This window comes from Tarenaya hassleriana, unplaced genomic scaffold (assembly GCF_000463585.1).
Source record: "Tarenaya hassleriana unplaced genomic scaffold, ASM46358v1 Cleome9, whole genome shotgun sequence".
Taxonomy (NCBI): domain Eukaryota; kingdom Viridiplantae; phylum Streptophyta; class Magnoliopsida; order Brassicales; family Cleomaceae; genus Tarenaya; species Tarenaya hassleriana.
The window spans coordinates 4,053,308-4,071,846 of record NW_010971389.1 but is presented as its reverse complement, the minus strand read 5'-3'; the positions used below and the strand labels follow the sequence as shown (position 1 = coordinate 4,071,846).

The 18,539-nt window shown below is 36.3% G+C and overlaps 2 protein-coding genes and 1 long non-coding RNA gene across 3 annotated transcripts; 1 reads left to right on the top strand and 2 right to left on the bottom strand.

Moving 5' to 3' along the window:
- Nucleotides 1–1,040: 1,040 nt before the first annotated feature.
- Nucleotides 1,041–1,693, bottom strand: LOC104804349. Its single transcript, XR_770333.1, has 2 exons — nucleotides 1,599–1,693; nucleotides 1,041–1,396 (listed from the first exon to the last, which is right to left on the bottom strand). It is a non-coding gene; the product is annotated as an uncharacterized LOC104804349 (long non-coding RNA).
- An 8,156-nt stretch (nucleotides 1,694–9,849) lies between these two features.
- On the top strand, nucleotides 9,850–11,067 carry LOC104804348 (bZIP transcription factor 11-like). The gene has a single exon (XM_010528616.2). The coding sequence runs from the start codon at nucleotides 10,389–10,391 to the stop codon at nucleotides 10,842–10,844; it is 456 nt and encodes a 151-aa protein (XP_010526918.1). The 5' UTR covers nucleotides 9,850–10,388; the 3' UTR covers nucleotides 10,845–11,067.
- A 4,158-nt stretch (nucleotides 11,068–15,225) lies between these two features.
- Nucleotides 15,226–16,950, bottom strand: LOC104804346 (30S ribosomal protein S16-1, chloroplastic). Its single transcript, XM_010528614.1, has 3 exons — nucleotides 16,711–16,950; nucleotides 16,576–16,621; nucleotides 15,226–15,614 (listed from the first exon to the last, which is right to left on the bottom strand). The coding sequence occupies exons 1-3, from the start codon at nucleotides 16,841–16,843 to the stop codon at nucleotides 15,455–15,457; spliced, it is 339 nt and encodes a 112-aa protein (XP_010526916.1). The 5' UTR covers nucleotides 16,844–16,950; the 3' UTR covers nucleotides 15,226–15,454.
- Nucleotides 16,951–18,539: the final 1,589 nt, after the last annotated feature.

Genomic DNA, 18,539 nt, shown 5'->3' with positions numbered 1-18,539 from the left:
TAGATTAGCAACGAAATATTTTGCGTTGCTAAGTCGTTGCTAGTTGCAACGATTAGCAACGATCTCTAGTTTGCAACGACGCGTTACCAACGCAAGAAATTTCGTTTCTTTTTCGTTGCAAAAGCCATTTTGCAACGAAATTACGCTGTTTGCAACACAAATTTTTCTTGCAAAAAAACAGTTTTTTTGTAGTGAGAACACATGTATCCTATAATAATAATAATAGTAGTAGTAGTAGTAGTAATAATAATAATAATAATAATAATAATAATAATAATAATAATAAGAATAATAATAATAATAATAATAATAATAATAATAATAATAATAATAATAATAATAATAATAATAATAATAATAATAATAATAATAATCTCAAATCTTCAGCATGATCCCTTACAATCATTTTTTTACTTCAAAATCATTAAATCATTTATTTGAAGCATATGAGTTTTTTCTTGGAATTTTGTAGAATTATTATTAGATCAGAATTCCAGCTATTAATTCATAAGACAGACTGGATAGCAGCTGGCTAAAATAACTCTACCCAAAAAAAAACGTGTGACAAATGAAAGTCTCATACAAAGGGATTTGGATATAATAAATTTTACATTTTGTTGTTATGGAATGTTAATTTGTTAATAAAGAAAAGAATTTGTGCAATGAACTGTATTCGTTTTCTTGCAAGTTTGACTTTCATTAATTAGCGTCTACAACAGTTCCTTTGAGAACGTATTACAATATATAATGCCGTTGCATGTATGTATAGGATTTGCAATTGGAGGTCACGTCGTCCTTTATATCCATAATGCGTTCTATCTTTCTCTTACAGATCTTGAATTTGGAATTCATATATATCATACATCTCTTTTACAAATCATGTTTGATTTCGATTCTCGAATGGGTTTCCCAACCACTTGATTTGAAGATCTTTGTCGAATTTTCATTCCCGATGTGTATATATATATATATGTTGAAAATCATTTTTGACATATGGAGCATTGGATTTCATTCTTTCACATTCATTGCCAAAAAGAAACAATCACAAAAGGGGCTGTACGCAGCCCTTTCTTTTTATTACAAAATCAAACACAAGCAAACAAACAAACACAAACATGGGTGCAATCATAGACAACATGAAAGAACAAATTAACACACATTCTCACGCTCATATGCTTATATATATATATATAAGCATACCCATATTGGATGATGGTTCATATATATTCAATCGTTCACTTGCCACAGCCTTTGTAGCAGACGCATTGACGAAGCGGCCATAATCCAACACAAGCGCCCCGTTTATACGCGTAGGCGTATGTGCATCTACGGTTGCAATCACTGCAAGACGTACCATCTCTGAAGTAGGTCGAGACTTCACAGGATAGAGATGCTCCTGTGGTTCATGCCAAAATAAATAAATAAATAAATAAAGGTAAAACATGATGTATGTTTCAATATTGGCGTGAGGATAACAACCAAGATAAAGTGTCACAACGAATGTAAGTAACCCTAGACATTCCCTTTGCATGTGAAGAAAAATAACATTATGCACGTGGGATCAAAACCATTGAAGACTCGAAATGCTTGTATATTACCGATGAAGAGGGTGAAGAAAACAATGAAGATGAAAGCATTCTTCCCAAGGGTATTAGCCATCTCTCTCTCTCTCTCTCTCTCTCTCTCTCTCTCTCTCTCTGCTTATGGATCTTGTTGAAGTGATCAAGTCTTACAGTGTTACGGTATTTATAGGAGTATAGGGTTACATTATCATAGCCATTTCTCTCTCTTCGTTAGCAAATCCCCAAGAATCATGAGGATGTGTGATCGTTAAGTGTAAAACAAATGATTAAGACTGGATCTAAACCCCCAAAATGCGTTAAAAACACTTATTAATCACGTGCTTAATTTTTTTAATATCAGAATATCAATTAGATATATGGTTGGCGACGTGTGATCCATCTGTACTATGGTACATTGGTACTATATAGATAAAATATTTAAGCTCGTGTACCACACGTTTAATATATTAAAGAAAAATATATATATCAAATCTTGGACGTGCGCAGCATGATCCCTTCCAATTTTTAAACTTCAAGTAAATTGAATCATTCATCATTTATCTCAGTAATTTTTTTTTAAAAAAAAATCAAACTGTGTATTTATATATAGCCTTTTTTTTCATTGTACAACATTTATAAATGGTTTATTATTTAACATTAGATAATTCCGACAATGGAAATTTTTTTCATACATGTTGAGAGTATTACTATATGATTTGTTCTCCGAATTTATAGAATTCAGAAGTTCGCCAATAAATAATGCAGTGGACAGACTGGGTATGCTTTACTAATGATGTGCATAATGTTTGAAATCGTAAATGCTTAAATTTTTGTTAGAAAAAAATAAAAATAAATAAGAGAATATAAAAACTGTCAAAACTTATAAAACATATGAATTAAGATAAAATTTTAAGAAATGTTATCATTTTTTTTAGAAAACATTATTTTGTTTATACCCCGATAAAAAAAAATCAATAACATACACTTTTAAAATACAGTAAAACCGGAAATTTTCTAATTATTCCTTTCATAACAGTATAATTTTCTATAAAAGTTTATTCTGGAAAACGCTTCTAATCTCGAGAATGAACATTTTTTTTATATTTTTTATACCTTACATATAGACACACCTCATTAATTTTATATCATAGTAAAATCTAAAAAAACAACTTTCAAGTGAATCCCAATTTCCAAACATTATGCCATGCACAATCGGATAGCATCGGAAATGATGTACAATCCAATAAAATCCAAATCATCATAATGTGATCATTAATTATAAAAAGATTTAATAAGATTGGATCTAAAATTCGAATAGATGAATACATCTACAACCCAATAAATTCAAATCAACTATATCTATATATATATTCATGAAATCTATATAAACACTTGTTACATTCCACAATTCTTCAAACCTAACAAAAGCTACGGTGAGGTGACAACAATGGCCGAAGCAAGAACTTGAACGCTACAATAGTTTGCATGAGAGAGGTTTAATTTGATACTTTAACTGTTCAACCTATAATACTAACAAAAGGAAGCTTGACTTTATTAATCAATATTAGAGTATTTATACAAATGTGATAATCCTAATTATGTATACATGATATTACATATATACCCTCTTATACGCCCCCTCAAGATGGATCACCGGAGGTGACTCCAATCTTGACACAAAGATCATGAAATTGAGAACCGGATAAGGGTTTCGTGAGAACATCTGCAAGCTGATCAGAGGCCGAAATGTGTGTCACTCGAAGATCTCCCGACTCAACAAGACCACGAACAAAAAAATAGTCAAGAGCAATGTGCTTCATGCGGGAATGAAACACCGGATTCGCAGTTAGATAAGTGGCTCCAATATTATCACAGTAGATGACCGGTGTCAAGGAGGATGAGAAACCAAGTTCCGAGAGAAGCGAGGCAAGCCAACGAACCTCGGCAGCTGTCGAAGCAACGGACCGATATTCTGCCTCAGTAGAGGACCGAGATAATCCCTTTTGTTTCTTCGAAGACCAGGAGATTGGATGGCTGCCAAGATATACAATGTAAGCACCGGTCGATTTGAAGTCAAACTTGTCACCCGCCCAATCGGCATCATAGAAGGCATGAAGCATGGAGTAGTTCGAGGCCGAGAAGAAGATACCAAGATCGCGAGTGCCAACAAGATAGCGGAGAAGGCGCTTAACAGCTTGCCAGTGTTCATCAGTTGGAGAATGCATGAACTGAGAGAGCTTGTTTACGGCAAAAGAAATGTCAGGGCGAGTCAAGGATAGATACTGTAAACTACCTACCAGCGCACGGTACTCAGTAGGATTAGACAGAGGAGATCCAGAGACAACAGTGAGGCGAGAAGACGACACCATCGGTGAAGTGACAGGCTTGGCTTCAGCCATGTGCGCTCGACCAAGAAGATCTGATATGTACTTACGTTGAGTAAGAAGCAACCCTTTCTCCGAACGTGATGCCTCGATTCCAAGGAAATAAGAGAGGTCACCAAGATCCTTGATGGAGAAGCGGGAAGCGAGATTCGAGATGAAGGACTGGACACGTCGAGGGCAATTGCCTGTAACCACAAGATCGTCAACATAAACAAGCACACATAGTCGCACCTCAGACGTGATGAGTATAAAAAGAGATGCATCGGCCATTGAGTTCTGAAAACCACTAGATAACAGAAAATTCCGAAGCTCCGAATACCAAGCCTGAGGTGCATGTTTAAGACCGTAGATAGCCTTTTTAAGTTTGCATACAGATTGAGGAGAAGTCGCATCAACAAAACCCGGAGGTTGAGCCATATAGACCTCTTCAGTCAGAGATCCCTGAAGAAAGACATTATTGACATCAAGTTGTCGTAAAGGCCATCCCTGAGAGACCGCAAGGCTTAGAATAACTCGAATCGTAGCTGGTTTGACAACTGGACTAAAAGTCTCGTGATAGTCGACGCCAGGACGCTGATGAAATCCCTTGGCAACTAGTCGTGCCTTGTACCGATCCACAGAACCATCAGGTTTGCGCTTAATGCAAAAAACCCACTTGCAACCCACAACATTCGAAGCCTCTGAACTCGGTACAAGATCCCAAGTGTGGTTGCGGCATAAGGCCTTGTACTCATCATCCATAGCCGCACGCCACCGAGAGTCCTTGAGAGCATGAGCTACCGTCGCCGGCTCTATATCCGAAAGAGAGGATGAAGATGTAAGGGCATACTTCTTATTCGACTTCGAAATGTTGTTCTTAGAGCGTGTGTTCATCGGATGAATATTGCAAGGAGCAGGAGCAGCATGTCCAACGTCAGGGGCAAGCGCAATGGAAGGTGATGATGATTCGGTGGGCTCCGAGACGTCGGGCAAGGCAGGTGGTGAAGGACCGGAGCTCAGGGACTGAACTGAGGATGAAGGAGTGAGTGGCGGCCTGAAACTAGACACGGGATGGACAGGAGGACCAAGACTGGAAGACGACTCGGACTCGACCATGGTTTGAGGCAAAAGGCGAGAGGGTTGTGAGAACGGGAAGATAGACTCAAAAAACTGAACATGTCGAGACACATAGACACGAGATGAGACCGGATCTAAACACAAATAAGCACTCTGAGTGAGCGAGTATCCGAGAAAGACACACGCTTTGGAGCGGGGTTCTAGTTTGTGAGATGTATACGGGCGAAGCCACGGATAACACAGACAACCAAAGACCTGAAGTTTCGCATAGTTCGGTGGAGAAGAAAAAAGACACTCAAAGGGTGATGACATGTGTAGAATTTGCGTGGGCATACGGTTGATGAGATAAACCGCGGTGGTGAATGCATAGGACCAATAAATGACGGGTAAAGACGCATGCATGAGTAAAGACAAACCCGTCTCGACAATGTGACGATGACGACGCTCAGAAATGCCGTTATGCTCGGGAGTATGTGGAGGGGTGGTAAGGTGAGAAATGCCGTGAGATGCAAGAAATGACGACAAGGCAGTAAACTCACCGCCATTATCAGAATAAAAGGAAGTAATTTTACAATTAAACCGATTTTCGACAAGGGGTTTGAACTTTTCAAAGATAGAACGAACATCAGATTTTCGTTTCAAAGGATAAAGCCAAGAATATCGTGTAAAGTGATCCACAAAGAGAACATAATATTTAAATCCATCAACCGAAAGGATAGGTGACGTCCAAACATCAGAGAAAATAATTTCAAGCGGTTTCGAGGAATGAAGAGATGAAGAAGAAAAAGAAAGTTTACGGCTTTTATTACTGTTGCAAGAATGACAAACAAACGAAGAAGACTCCCGAGACAACGACGACTCAAACTTAGACAAGACACTCTTTAAAATAGGTAAAGCAGGATGACCTAAACGGGAATGTCAGTCGGACAAAGTGGTCTTGGAGCTAGAAAAGACTTGAGGAGACACACGACTGGGAGAAACAGACGGCCACTCATACACTCCATCTTTACTTCGACCGCGAAGGATTGGCGCCCCCGTGCTGCGATCCTTCACCTGAAATTCAGACGAGAAAAATTCCACCGAAACATCATTAGCAGTACATAGCTTGTTTACTGAGATTAGATTATTACACATCCGAGGAACACAAAGAACATTATCAAGGATAACCGAACGAGATGCAGTAGGGATAGAGAGAGAACCAGTGTGGGTGATGGAGAGACCCGAACCATCACCTACAACCACATCTTCACCACCGGTATAAGGGCTGTGTAGAGATAGGTTGTACAAGTCCGTGGTAATGTGATGTGAGGCGCTGCTATCGATGAGCCATTGTTCGGCTTCATAAGGAGAATGAACAGCCGCATGAGCCTGAGGTTGCCAAGGACGAGGCGACGGTGACCAAGACTGCGAGTTCGCCGAGGAAGCAGAAGCCGCGACAAGACTGAACTGCGGACACCGGCTCGCACTATGGCCAAAAACACCGCAGGCCTGACACTTTCCCTGATATCCTCGAGGCTGTGAGAAGGAAGTGTTACCGGGATGCCAAGACTGATGACCAGAACCACGAGAAGAAGACCGTGAATCTGGACGAAACGATGCTCTCGGACCAGACCGAAACTGCGGGCGGTGGCCATGATGATGCATTGGACGAGATCTGGTGGATGTAGAGTGAGCTAAAACCGGAAAGGAGTCGACGGATACAGAAGCCGACACGAGAAGGCCTCATGATTGATGAGTTTCTCATGCAGCTCACCAAGAGGAATAGCAGTATCCCGAGCATTGACAGCATCAACAATCGGTTTGAATTCATCAGGCAACCCTTCTAAGATTGCTTCGAGAATATCTTCATGATCCATCGGTTTCCCGAGGAGAGCTAATTCATCAGCCTTGGTGGTAATAAAGCGAAAATAATCACCAACCGATTGAGATCCTTTGACACTGCGTCGCAATTGATCGCGGAGTTGAAGGAGGTGGCCTCGAGAAGCTTTGCTGTATGTGTCGGCTAGTGTGTTCCACGCTGCACGAACACATGAGGAACGAGCAATAAGCGGTTGAAGGTGGACGAAGATCGTGCCGAGGAGAGTACTGAAGAGCATGTGATCTTGTTGCTTCCAAGGAACAAAAGCGGGATTGTCTTGGCTGATCCCATCAACAAGGAGTGTGGGCGCTGGAATAATAGTTGAGTCATCAATGAAACATACGAGATTGTGAGCCTCGAGAAGACTTTTGACTTGAATGCTCCACGTGATATAATTGGAGTTGGATAATTTGGTGATGTTGCTCATGTTGACAAAGAGGAGAGGAGCGGCTGCTGTGGTTTCGTAGGATCAAAGGTCTCGACTGTCTCAGTCGGACGAGCGGCGGAGGTGGCATCGGAGGACATGGCGGCGCCGGCGACTGCAGCAAAAAGGATCAGAAAACCTTAGGGTTTGAAAAGCTCTGATACCATATAATACTAACGAAAGGAAGCTTGACTTTATTAATCAATATTAGAGTATTTATACAAATGTGATAACCCTAATTATGTGTACATGATGTTACATATATACCCTCTTACAACCTACCGACAATGATTGAAGGTAACAAGGAGTATGGGCCATGCAGGACGTGTGATTTCCTCCTCCACTCATCTGCTTCGATCCAAAAAGCCAATAATTACTAATGTGGAACCCATCGTTTTCACATATAAATTTCGACACCATGACTTTCATTTTCGTAAACAAGCAAAGGCCGCATAAAGAAAATAGTCCAGAAAGATGGCGAAGCCTATCAAATCTGCTCTTGTTTTCGCCGTCTTGCTCATCGTTCTCCTTGCAACTGGTAAGCCATGCTGTACATACAGATATACATACATACATACATTACATACATGTATACATGTGTATATGATTCTTTGGTTATATATAGAGGTGCAAAGGGCGAAGGGATCATACTGCCAAAAGGAGTTGCCCAGCGACCAAGTGTCGTGCTCGGAAGCAGCGGAGAAATGTTACGCGGCGTGCGAATCTCTCGGATACGAGGATGGGGCCTGTTTGCCGGTCCATACCTCTGGCGAGACATGCGTCTGCATAAGCGGAGCTTGTCCGAGCAAGAGCATTATATGAGACAAAAAAAATACTCTAAGCTATATATATGTATGTATGCGTGTGTGTCTCTGTAGTTTGGTTATATAAACTCGAAATAAATAACGAGGAAGATGAATCGGCTGATGTTCTCTTCTCTGTCTATGGATATTGTGTTATGTATTTGGCAATGTATATGTCTTTACATGGTGATGGTGTTGAATTTCATAATTAGTATTATAACATTTGATGGAGCATTAAATTTTGTACCCATCTCTTAATCCTTTTTGGTAATGTTATATATCAGAGAGTGTTTACAAAAAAAAAAACACATTAAATATTATATGAGACAAAAGCATTTCTCTCTACGATTTAACATCCAAGATCAATAATGTGAGTTTTTTTTTTATTGGACCGACATTAAATAATGACGTTGATCATCTGCTATTTCATTCGCAGACATGCCTAAACAAACACATTCGGACCGGTTATTGAGCCAAACCGGCAATAACCAGAAATCTCTAGTTGAAACGGAAGCTTTCTCGTATCTTTCAGAAACAAATGGAAAATAATAAGAATAAATATTTTTTTAAAATGTACCAAATTGAATACAAAATGCGAGTGTAAGTCGATGTGGGTAACAGCTGTCTATCCGCCGTAGTCTTATGATTTCCTCGCCCCACGTGTCCCATCAGCTTCGTCTTCAACCTCTTCGACGTAAATAATACACACATGTTTTATGTAAATACTACCGCAGAAACATATTCTATTTATTTATTTATTTATTTATTCATTCATTTGTTAATATGTTTTATTTAAATACCAACGGTGGTGGCAGATTGTGCAGACAAGTTGGCTTAAATTCCAAATTCGTTTTTTCTTTTAAAATAAGTCCCTTCCCTTTTTGCCGCTGCTTATGAAAAATATAGGAATGGAAAAAAATTTAGTTTATGGTTTATCCAAGAATATTATTGTTTGGATTTATATATAAAATTAATAAAAAATTAAATTAAATGGAATCATAATTTTATATAAAATCGACTAGATAGTTTAAAAAAAAATAAAAATCAAATCAAAATTAAACCGAAACAAAAATTTAACGAAAAATATCCATTCTAGTGAATGCCAATCACGATCCCATAAAACCAAAGTTCTTGCTTTTCTTTATTTGATTTTCCAACTTTTTATTTACAAGACAAATATTAGATCGAAATAATTGATTATTCCATGAGTTTTTAGTTTTGCTTTGATTGAATCCGTACGAGAACGACCATTACCAACTTTTGTCGATTATTTTGCCAAGATAGCTTTTTGTGTAGGTTTTAATTATGTGAAGTTATGCCACTGAGATTGTTACACGTGATAAAATATTGTCAAATTTGTCATACAATGAAATATTCTTATGATGGAAATTTGGGATAAATATACAAGTTGCTTCCATTTGTCAAGTTTTTTTTTAAAAAAATATTTTCATCCTTTTATAAATGTATTCTGTTTTCCACTGTTTTTCTTTATTTTATAAATGAGACTATTTTAAATTAAAATTCTTACAAAAAAAACAAAAGAAAATTCTCATTAATTCCAATTTTATTTTATTGCATGAAATTCCGCCTAAGTATCTCCTCCAAAGTGGAATCCCTAATGCTAAAAACAATAAATTTTTTTTGGCTGTTCGTCAAGTTGCAAGAACCCTCCTCACTCGCTTTTCTTCTATATATGCAGTCTCCCAACTAATCACAGCCTCCTCCTCTTTTTCCCTCTCCTCCTCTCCTTCCTTCTCCCCCCGATTTCCTCCATTTGCAGGGTGGAGAGTAACGTTGAGGTATCATCTCGTTTGGGTGTTTTCCCTCTTTCTCCGAAGGGGGGGGAAACGGAGAGGTGAAGAAGTTGCAGGAGAAATTGATAAAGGAGGGAGAAAAAAACACAAATCTTGATGCTGAATCTGTTGTTATTGATGTTTGAGATACATGTCTCCGATTCTCAGTGAAATCCTCCTCTCTGGGTTTATGGTAAACTCCACAATCAGGCGCAGGACTCATCTTGTTCAGTCCTTCTCCGTCGTCTTCCTCTACTGGCTCTACTATGTCTCATGATTTCTGAAGCGTTTCCCCACCATAAAACCCTAGTTATAAGTAATAAAAAAAAAAGAACTCTGAATAACTAATCAAGCGTGTTTCGAATTTCCCCTTGTTGTGTTATATCCTCAATCGTGTTTTTTCTCATCTGGGTCCTGCTTAATCCCCCTAAAAACCCATAAAAATCTCTCTTTCACCCGTTTGGATCACAAAGCGGCAAACTTTTTTTACTCTGAGTGTGCGTGATTGATGAAGTCGTCGTCATCGACGTCGTCAGATGAGAACAACGATCTGCAGGAGGTGATGGAGCAGAGGAAGCGGAAGAGGATGATATCGAACAGGGAATCAGCGAGGAGGTCGAGGATGAGGAAACAGAAACTCCTGGATGATCTGACGGCTCAGGTCGCTCAGCTGAGGAAGGAGAACCACCAGATCGTGACAAGTGTCAGCATCACAACTCAGCATTATCTCACAGTCGAGTCTGAGAACGCTGTTCTTAGAGCCCAACTCGACGAGCTCAAAAACAGATTAGATTCTCTCAACGACATCATCGCATTGGCTAACAACAACAATGGCTTCTATGGTGTGTGTTCGAACCATCTGGATCATTCGGAGGCCGATGATTTGCTCATGAACCAGATGAACATGAACATGTTCTACCTGAATCAACCTCTCATGGCCTCTGCAGATGCATTACAGTACTGACTGTCGACCAAAAGTTCTCGAATTCCCAAAATGGGCCATCAATTTTTTTTGTCGGAATTCAGACATGATGAAGAGAGAGATGGGTCTGTTTATCTTTCTTTTTTTTTTTGGTCTTTTTCAGTGATCTTTGTTTAGAGGTTAATTAGGGTTGGGGATCTTAATCAGTGTGTTGGAATAAAGGCTCTCTTGTAGTATAAATGGTATTTGTTTTCTTGGTTTTATATTTAAAGATATGTTTCGTTTCGTTTTAATTAAAATGATCATAAAATTATAATTATATATGCTGCTTGTATTTAAGAGTATATTATGGATCATAGATATTATATAAAGAGTAATAATTTGATCAACAAATATTTACTATTTATATCGTAATAACTATCAAGCTTGAATGTTCAAAGGATAATAAATATTTATTCTTTTTAGCTCGGATTCGAATCTTCATCTGGGAAAAAAACATTTATATTGGACTTTTTCGATTACCAGTAATAAATATATATTCTTTTCTAATTCGGATTCGAATCTTCATTTGAGAAAAATCATTCACGTGGGAAATGTAATCGCATAAAAAAATTTCTGAATTTACGGATTATTAAAAAAAACATGAAGTTGTGGGTTGCATCTTAATGCAAACCAACATTTTACATTTGTATATATATCGAATTATCTCAATAAGTTGTGGGAAATATTTTACATTTTACATTCAAGTTTGATACTATCAAGCTTGAATGTTCAAAGGATAATAAATATTTATTCTTTTTAGCTCGGATTCGAATCTTCATTTCGGAAAAAAACATTCATATTGGACTTTTTTTATTATCGGTAATAAATATCTATTCTTTTCTAATTCGGATTCGAATTTTCACTTGAGAAAAATCATTCACATGACATTTTCCGATCACGTGGGAGATGTAATCGGATCAAAAAAAATTTCTGAATTTACGGATTATTACAAAAAAAACTATGAAGCTGTGGGTTGCATTTTAATGCAAACCAACATTTATATTTGTATATATATCGAATTATCTCAATACGTTGCTTTCCGTCGATCTCTTAAAAAGCTAGGAATATGTCATGGAAAGGCGAAAAAAATATTTAAAAAAGAGATAAAATATAATAAATGGAACAAGAGTTGGTTAAAAAATAAATAAAAAAGAGCAACAAATTATAATCAATCTGGAACAAACGCATGTGCACGGAATAATATAATTATTACGGTTCAAAAAAGATTTTTTTAAACTCTTAAATATATTATTGTAACACATGTGGTATCAGTCAGATCTGCCTGATCAAGTCTTATTTCAAGGTTTCTGTCGGTTCATTACATTTATATACAAGAAAAGGCACATATTATTAGCATATATATAACTCGATTCACAATTCATTATTAGTTTTAATCATTTAAACTAATTCATATTAAATTAATGAAAATTAGTACTATATTATGCTCTGTGTTTTTACTAAAACAAAAACGAATATTTTTTACATATATAATATTTATTTTCCTAAAATGATCATATTTGTAACCATAAGATATATTGGGGAGAGAGAGAGAGAGGTGCATGTAGCTTTCTATTTCGTATCAGGTTTCTACCATATAGTAATTTTTTTTTTCTATTTTCTTACTCCCCCAACGACCAAAATAATTATATTTTGTATTGTTCTCATTTCTCCGGTTAAATTTCGTGTGACCATTAATTTAAATCAAGCCTGTCATCTGATTAATTTAGAGTAATTTATTTTTGTGCATAGTGATTAAGATGCTAATAACAACACGTTTTTGCACTGCAAGGCTAATTGAACGAGGCTAGGGACTAGTAAGCAACTTTATATATATATATATATATATATATATATATATTGCAAAGCACGTATGCGGTTCTTCACAATAATTATTATTATCTACATTTTCCTGTATATTTAGACTAAACAAAGCCCAAGTAATGCATTAATCAAATTTTTATTAAACAAAACTAATTAAAATTTTAAATTGAATCTAAACTGGATTTAAAAAACATAAAATTAATTTTAAAAATAAATGAAAACTAAAAAAAATGTAAACATTATTTGATCTTTACTATAGTTCCAATAGCATCAAAATTTAATATAGAATAAAATCAAATAATATTATATTTAAAAAGCTAAAAATTTTAAATTTAAGAAAATGAATCTAAAATCTCCTGAATTTACTTGTAAATTCCATTTGGACCAAAGCAAAAAACCCGAGCGCAAGAGAAAAAGCAAGCAACATAGGAAAAAAAGAGAGCAATAATTATTAAAAAAAAATTATAATGACTCGCTTCAAGTGAAGAGAGCACACATGTTTTTGTCAACTAGCGTCACATTTTCTGTTCTCTCCACACGTAACGTAAAAAGGAGCATTCAAAAGAATACAAAATTTTAAGGTTGTCAGTCTCATTTGGTGTTTGTCGCTATGTATAAGGTGTCGTCTAATTTGTAATTAGGGTTTCCGTAAGCTAATTTTGCAACCTCTATTGGCAGCATCTATTAAGCATAGTTAGGATTTGATTATCAACCTATAAAAATAGAGCGAGGTTGAGGAAATAAGAAGATTAAGCAATTAATTATCCAAATTTAAACACTGAATTATCGTCCTTTTTTACTTAGATTATGTATTCGATTCCACTAATAGAGAAAAAAGAATACGATTAATTGCGTAATTAAATACTGATTCCAGACATAGAATATTTAATTAGACTAAAAATGCAATTCACCTTCTAGTTATAAAAAAAAATTATGGTCCTTTTAAACCCGCCAAATGTTGATTTACGAGACTATGTATTGTACCCCGGTCAACATTTTTAAAACCGAATTATGTATTTTTAACCAAAATTATGTAGTTTTTTTTCTTAAACCTAATATACTCTCCGAGTTTGAAGTTATTATATAAAAATAAAAATATATTCTATAAAGAATATTTCATTTTAAGTCCGCTCTGATATAAATAATATTTTTTATGTCTTAAATGAAAGAATTCCAAAGTGGCTTTCAGACTCCTTTTCTATTATTTTATTGCATCAATTGCTACCAATAATCTCAATAAAAAGAAAAAAAGAAAAGAAAAGATGGGTTTGCATATACGTTATTTCCCCTTTAAAATGCATAAAATAAGAATATATTTTATATAATTATAAACATTGTTAATATTCTCATAATTTCGTTCTCTTATTATCTTTAATGTATATATATACACACATTCAATAACAATCTAATTTCTCCCCAATCTCGTCACATAACCGCACGGTTGGTTGGCATGGCATAGAAAATTATATAATATTCTATTTTAAATTTGTGGGATGGATACCGCTACTTTTTTTTAATATAAAGTTAGCATATATTCTGCATATATGCTTGATTCCCTAAACCCAAATTTGGGTGGCATAAAACATGCTCTCATCGTGGGTTCAAATCCAAGCGTGGGGGGCATTCACATGGACTTACCCGGTCCTCTGGGAGATGTAGTCGGGCCAAAGACCCGATGAACTTCCGCATTATAAAAAAAAAATGTTAGACAAATGTAGAGAGTATCAATGTGTAAGTGTATAGGAGGTTCGGTGTATGGTAATTTAATTTGTATTTTTTTTTTGGTAATGAATTTAATTTGCATTTCTCATTCTAGGGCTCTCCATAAAAGGACATATTTTTTAAATGGGCAGTCAAAAACCAATATGAACCTTTGTTTGCGTTTTTCACAAGTTTACGTGGATTTTTCAGATATATAGATAGATAGGGTTTAAAAAAGATTCTTTAAAAAATTAAATTTGATAAATCTTATGGCTTACATTACGACTAGAAACTAGTACACAACTTTAAATTATTTATTGTTAGGGCCTCAAACATTTTCGTATCAGAGGCCCAAAAAATATTTGAGACGACACTCGTTCCTTATCATATAAAGATAAGTGCTGTTACTTATTATTATATCAAGGACCCCCTGATTTGTAGATAAATAATGTTAAAATATCCGAAAGTTTTAACCATTCTCCAAGTAACACAGGTAATATTTTAGAGAAAAAAACACAATATGAAAAAGGCCCAAAATAAGATTATTTATATTGGATGTGAATGGTCCATTGGGCTCTTACTGGACCTTACACCTACGATGAGCCTTTTCTTGGATAAAATGTGTGTATATGAACGGCTGTGATCAGTTTTAATTTGATCGAAAGGCTCAGATATGATCTGCAGATCAACGGCTGAAAACGAGTTGATTAGAAGAACTTCTCTCTCTTGCTGGTTCTTTTGGTGTTCCGAACTCCTCCGGTTTTTTTTTAGCTTTGTTGGCAGATTTTCATTTTGAGAAAAAAAAAGGTTCTTTTTTTTTAATGATGTTTGGCATTTCGGATTAAGATTTTCACAACCCTAATGAACTTTCATTTCACATTAAAAAAAAGGATTTTTTTTTCAACAAAGGTGCACGAGATTCGATCGGGAGTCCATGGAATAGTTCTCGAAGGAAAGAAAAAAAACCAATTTCGTCATACACATACTGATTACTGACCACAGAAACCATACACAAATCCTTGCATCAACCGACCGAGATTTCAGAACTGGTTTCACTGAGGACAAGAACCCTTGCTTTGGCCATCCTCCTAGTTCAGGGCTTGACCTGTCGTGGGTTCATCTGGGTTCGTACCAAACGGTCCTTTTTTGCTGCTGACGACAACCATAGATGGTGGCGGGAGCAACCCGGCCCTGAAAAGGATGCGTTCGACTGGATCCGTTGGTTGTGCTCCTACTGATAACCAGTACCTGCATTAACCCGCAATTTTGAGGATGGAGAGAGCAATCAAAACGTCGGTTGGGTAATTGGATGCAACACCAAACATATGAGTATCAAGCTTCTTTCGAACAATTTAGCATTTTGAAGATTTTCCAAAGCTTAGCAACAGAGATCGTAACAATCCGGACAAGGAACATGAAGAGGATGCAATGTTGCTAAGAGATTAGGAAACTATATGATCAATGGCGTTTCAACATGGGTTCCTCTACATCACTCAATGATTCAGTCGACTGCCATGTCAAAGAACTTATCTCGAAGATAAACCAATATGTAGCTTCTTTCACAAAGCATGATCCTTTCAGCTTTGAAAACCGGTAAAAGGCTTCTATCAGGTCAAAAATCTAGGAGCAAAGGAGACGAAGACAATCCTAGCAATGGACTAAAATAGCATACTACTACTATACCAAAGTAATGTATTCTCAAACACAAAGAGTCCACCAAAGAATCAAACAAGCAACAATTTAGCTCAGAAAAATGCTTAAGAACTGATTGGCATCAAGACCGCAAGGATTGGCTTTCAATCCCTGGGAAAAGGAAAATGATCGAGGAACAAGAAAAGACAGTCTAAGGCGCTAAGCAAGCCATATATATACCATTCCATGCCCGATTCTATATGTTCTTCGCCTTTTCGACAACACAAAACCAACTTGTTCAAGCAACTACCCATATCACAATAACAGTTCAATTCTTCATAGTCACCATCAGATTGAACTTTCGGGGTAGTGTTCAGGGGAACCCAACCACTATTCGTGTTTCAGTAATCACCGAACAATCATGACCACAACATCTGATAGGCACCCAAATATGAACATACATACACAAAAAGGCCTGTACATGACACATATGTGGAAGAAATGAAAATCATCCAGGAGAAACTACAGAAAGATAGATTTTCAAACCATAAAATGAAACGAAAGTTCGAGAGCATACTTGACTCTGTCATATTTGAGAGACACTCTTTTGCCCTCCTCTTTACCTGGAGAGACACAGGAAAAAACCACGCAGATTCAGATATACCCAATACATCGATATACATATATATAAGTTCGCGTTCCGAGAGAGAACCTTGCAACGGATCAAAAAAACCTAAGACTTCGATTTGCTTGCCGTCTCTTCGCGATTTGCTATCAGCGGTGACAATTCGAAAGAAAGGCCGGTTCTTGCAACCGAACCGCATGAACCGGATCTTCACCGCCATTTCTGCTCTCTACTTAAGTAACGAAACAGTTAGATGGGAGAAGTTGATCGGAGCTGGTGAAGTGAGCGCGAGATTTAGGGTTTTGGCTGGGATTTTGGCTCTATGCGTATGATTGCCGAGGAAAACGGGATAAGGGAAAACAAACAATGCGTGCCGTTCTAAGGATATATAGAAGTACTACGAGACGTTTGATCTGTCTAGAAACGGTATGCCATGCGCCTCTCGATAACCGAAATTCTCCTCTTTGCGCTCGTGTTACTCTGTTGAACGAGAAAAAAAAAATCTTCTCCACGTCGCATTAATCTCAACCGTTGGATCAGAACTTGGGAAGAGAATGAGCACCATCCAACGGGCAACGTTGTTGACACAACGAAATGATCAACGGAGGAGGTGAAATGAAAGAACGTCTTGTCTTAAATAAATGCAAAGCCCACATTCGCCGTCGGATCTTCACACGATCCTAACATACATACATACATACGTACATACGTACATACACATACATACATATACATATATACATGCATATGTATGTACGTGCGTACATACACTCTTGCACTCGATACATATTGTACTTGAAATAAATTTGCTACGCTAAATAAAATTTGAACCCGAACTTAACTATAATTCCAATAAACAAAAAATAGCTCTGTTTTGCTTAATTAATTTGTTTGTTAATTGTGGGATTTAGGATTTTTGTAATTAATAAAGAAATAGTAAGTCGACCATATGTTAAATTGAAAATCTATAATTATTTAGGACATGACAGTCCATGTAGTAGCTGACGGTTTGTAATCATTGTTGAAATCCTGTTTTTTCTACTCTTTATGCATTTCAATTTCAATTAATTTATTTTGGTAAATTGGAAATGACTAAACACTTATCAGAGTTAAAAACATAATGTTTTTAATATATTACGAGGTCTCTTAAACGGCATAATAACAGACACCTATAAACCTTATATATTCAAAATTAGGGGTGGCCATTTCGGTTATTAACCGAATAACCGAATCGAACCGAACCGAATAAGAGCGGTTCGGTTCGATTCGGTTATTTGCTTAATAACCGAACGGTTGAGGAAGTTGAATAACCGTTCGGGTTCGGTTCGGTTCGGTTAATAACCGAATAACCGCGGTTAACCGAACGGTTATTGAGTTTTTTTAATATTTTAATTTTTATCCTCATTATTATTAGTATTATTTTTTTTATACTTCACTTTTAACCTTATATATTTCACCCAATAAACCATAAAATGTAATGTTTTTAATTTTTATCCTAATTATTAAAGTTTTTAGATTTTTTTATAATTTTATTTTACATGATTAATCATTTTGTGCATTTATTTAAATAGATATTTTGAAATTTATGTAGGATTAATAATTTTTTTAAAAAAATATATCATAACCGAACCGAACCGATCTAAAACCGAACCGAATAAATCGAAAAATATAACCGTTTGGTTATAATTTTATTATGCAAAAACCGAGCCGAACCGAACCGAAACCGAACTGAACCGAACCGATTAAATCTATATAACCGTTTGGGTATGATTTTTTTATAACCGAAATAACCGAATCCGAAATAACCGAACCGAAAACCGAACCGAAACCCGAAATGACCACCCCTATTCAAAATAATCCCATTCATTTTGGGTCAGCATACAACAAAACAGTAAAAAGTTTTTTAAAAAACTAAA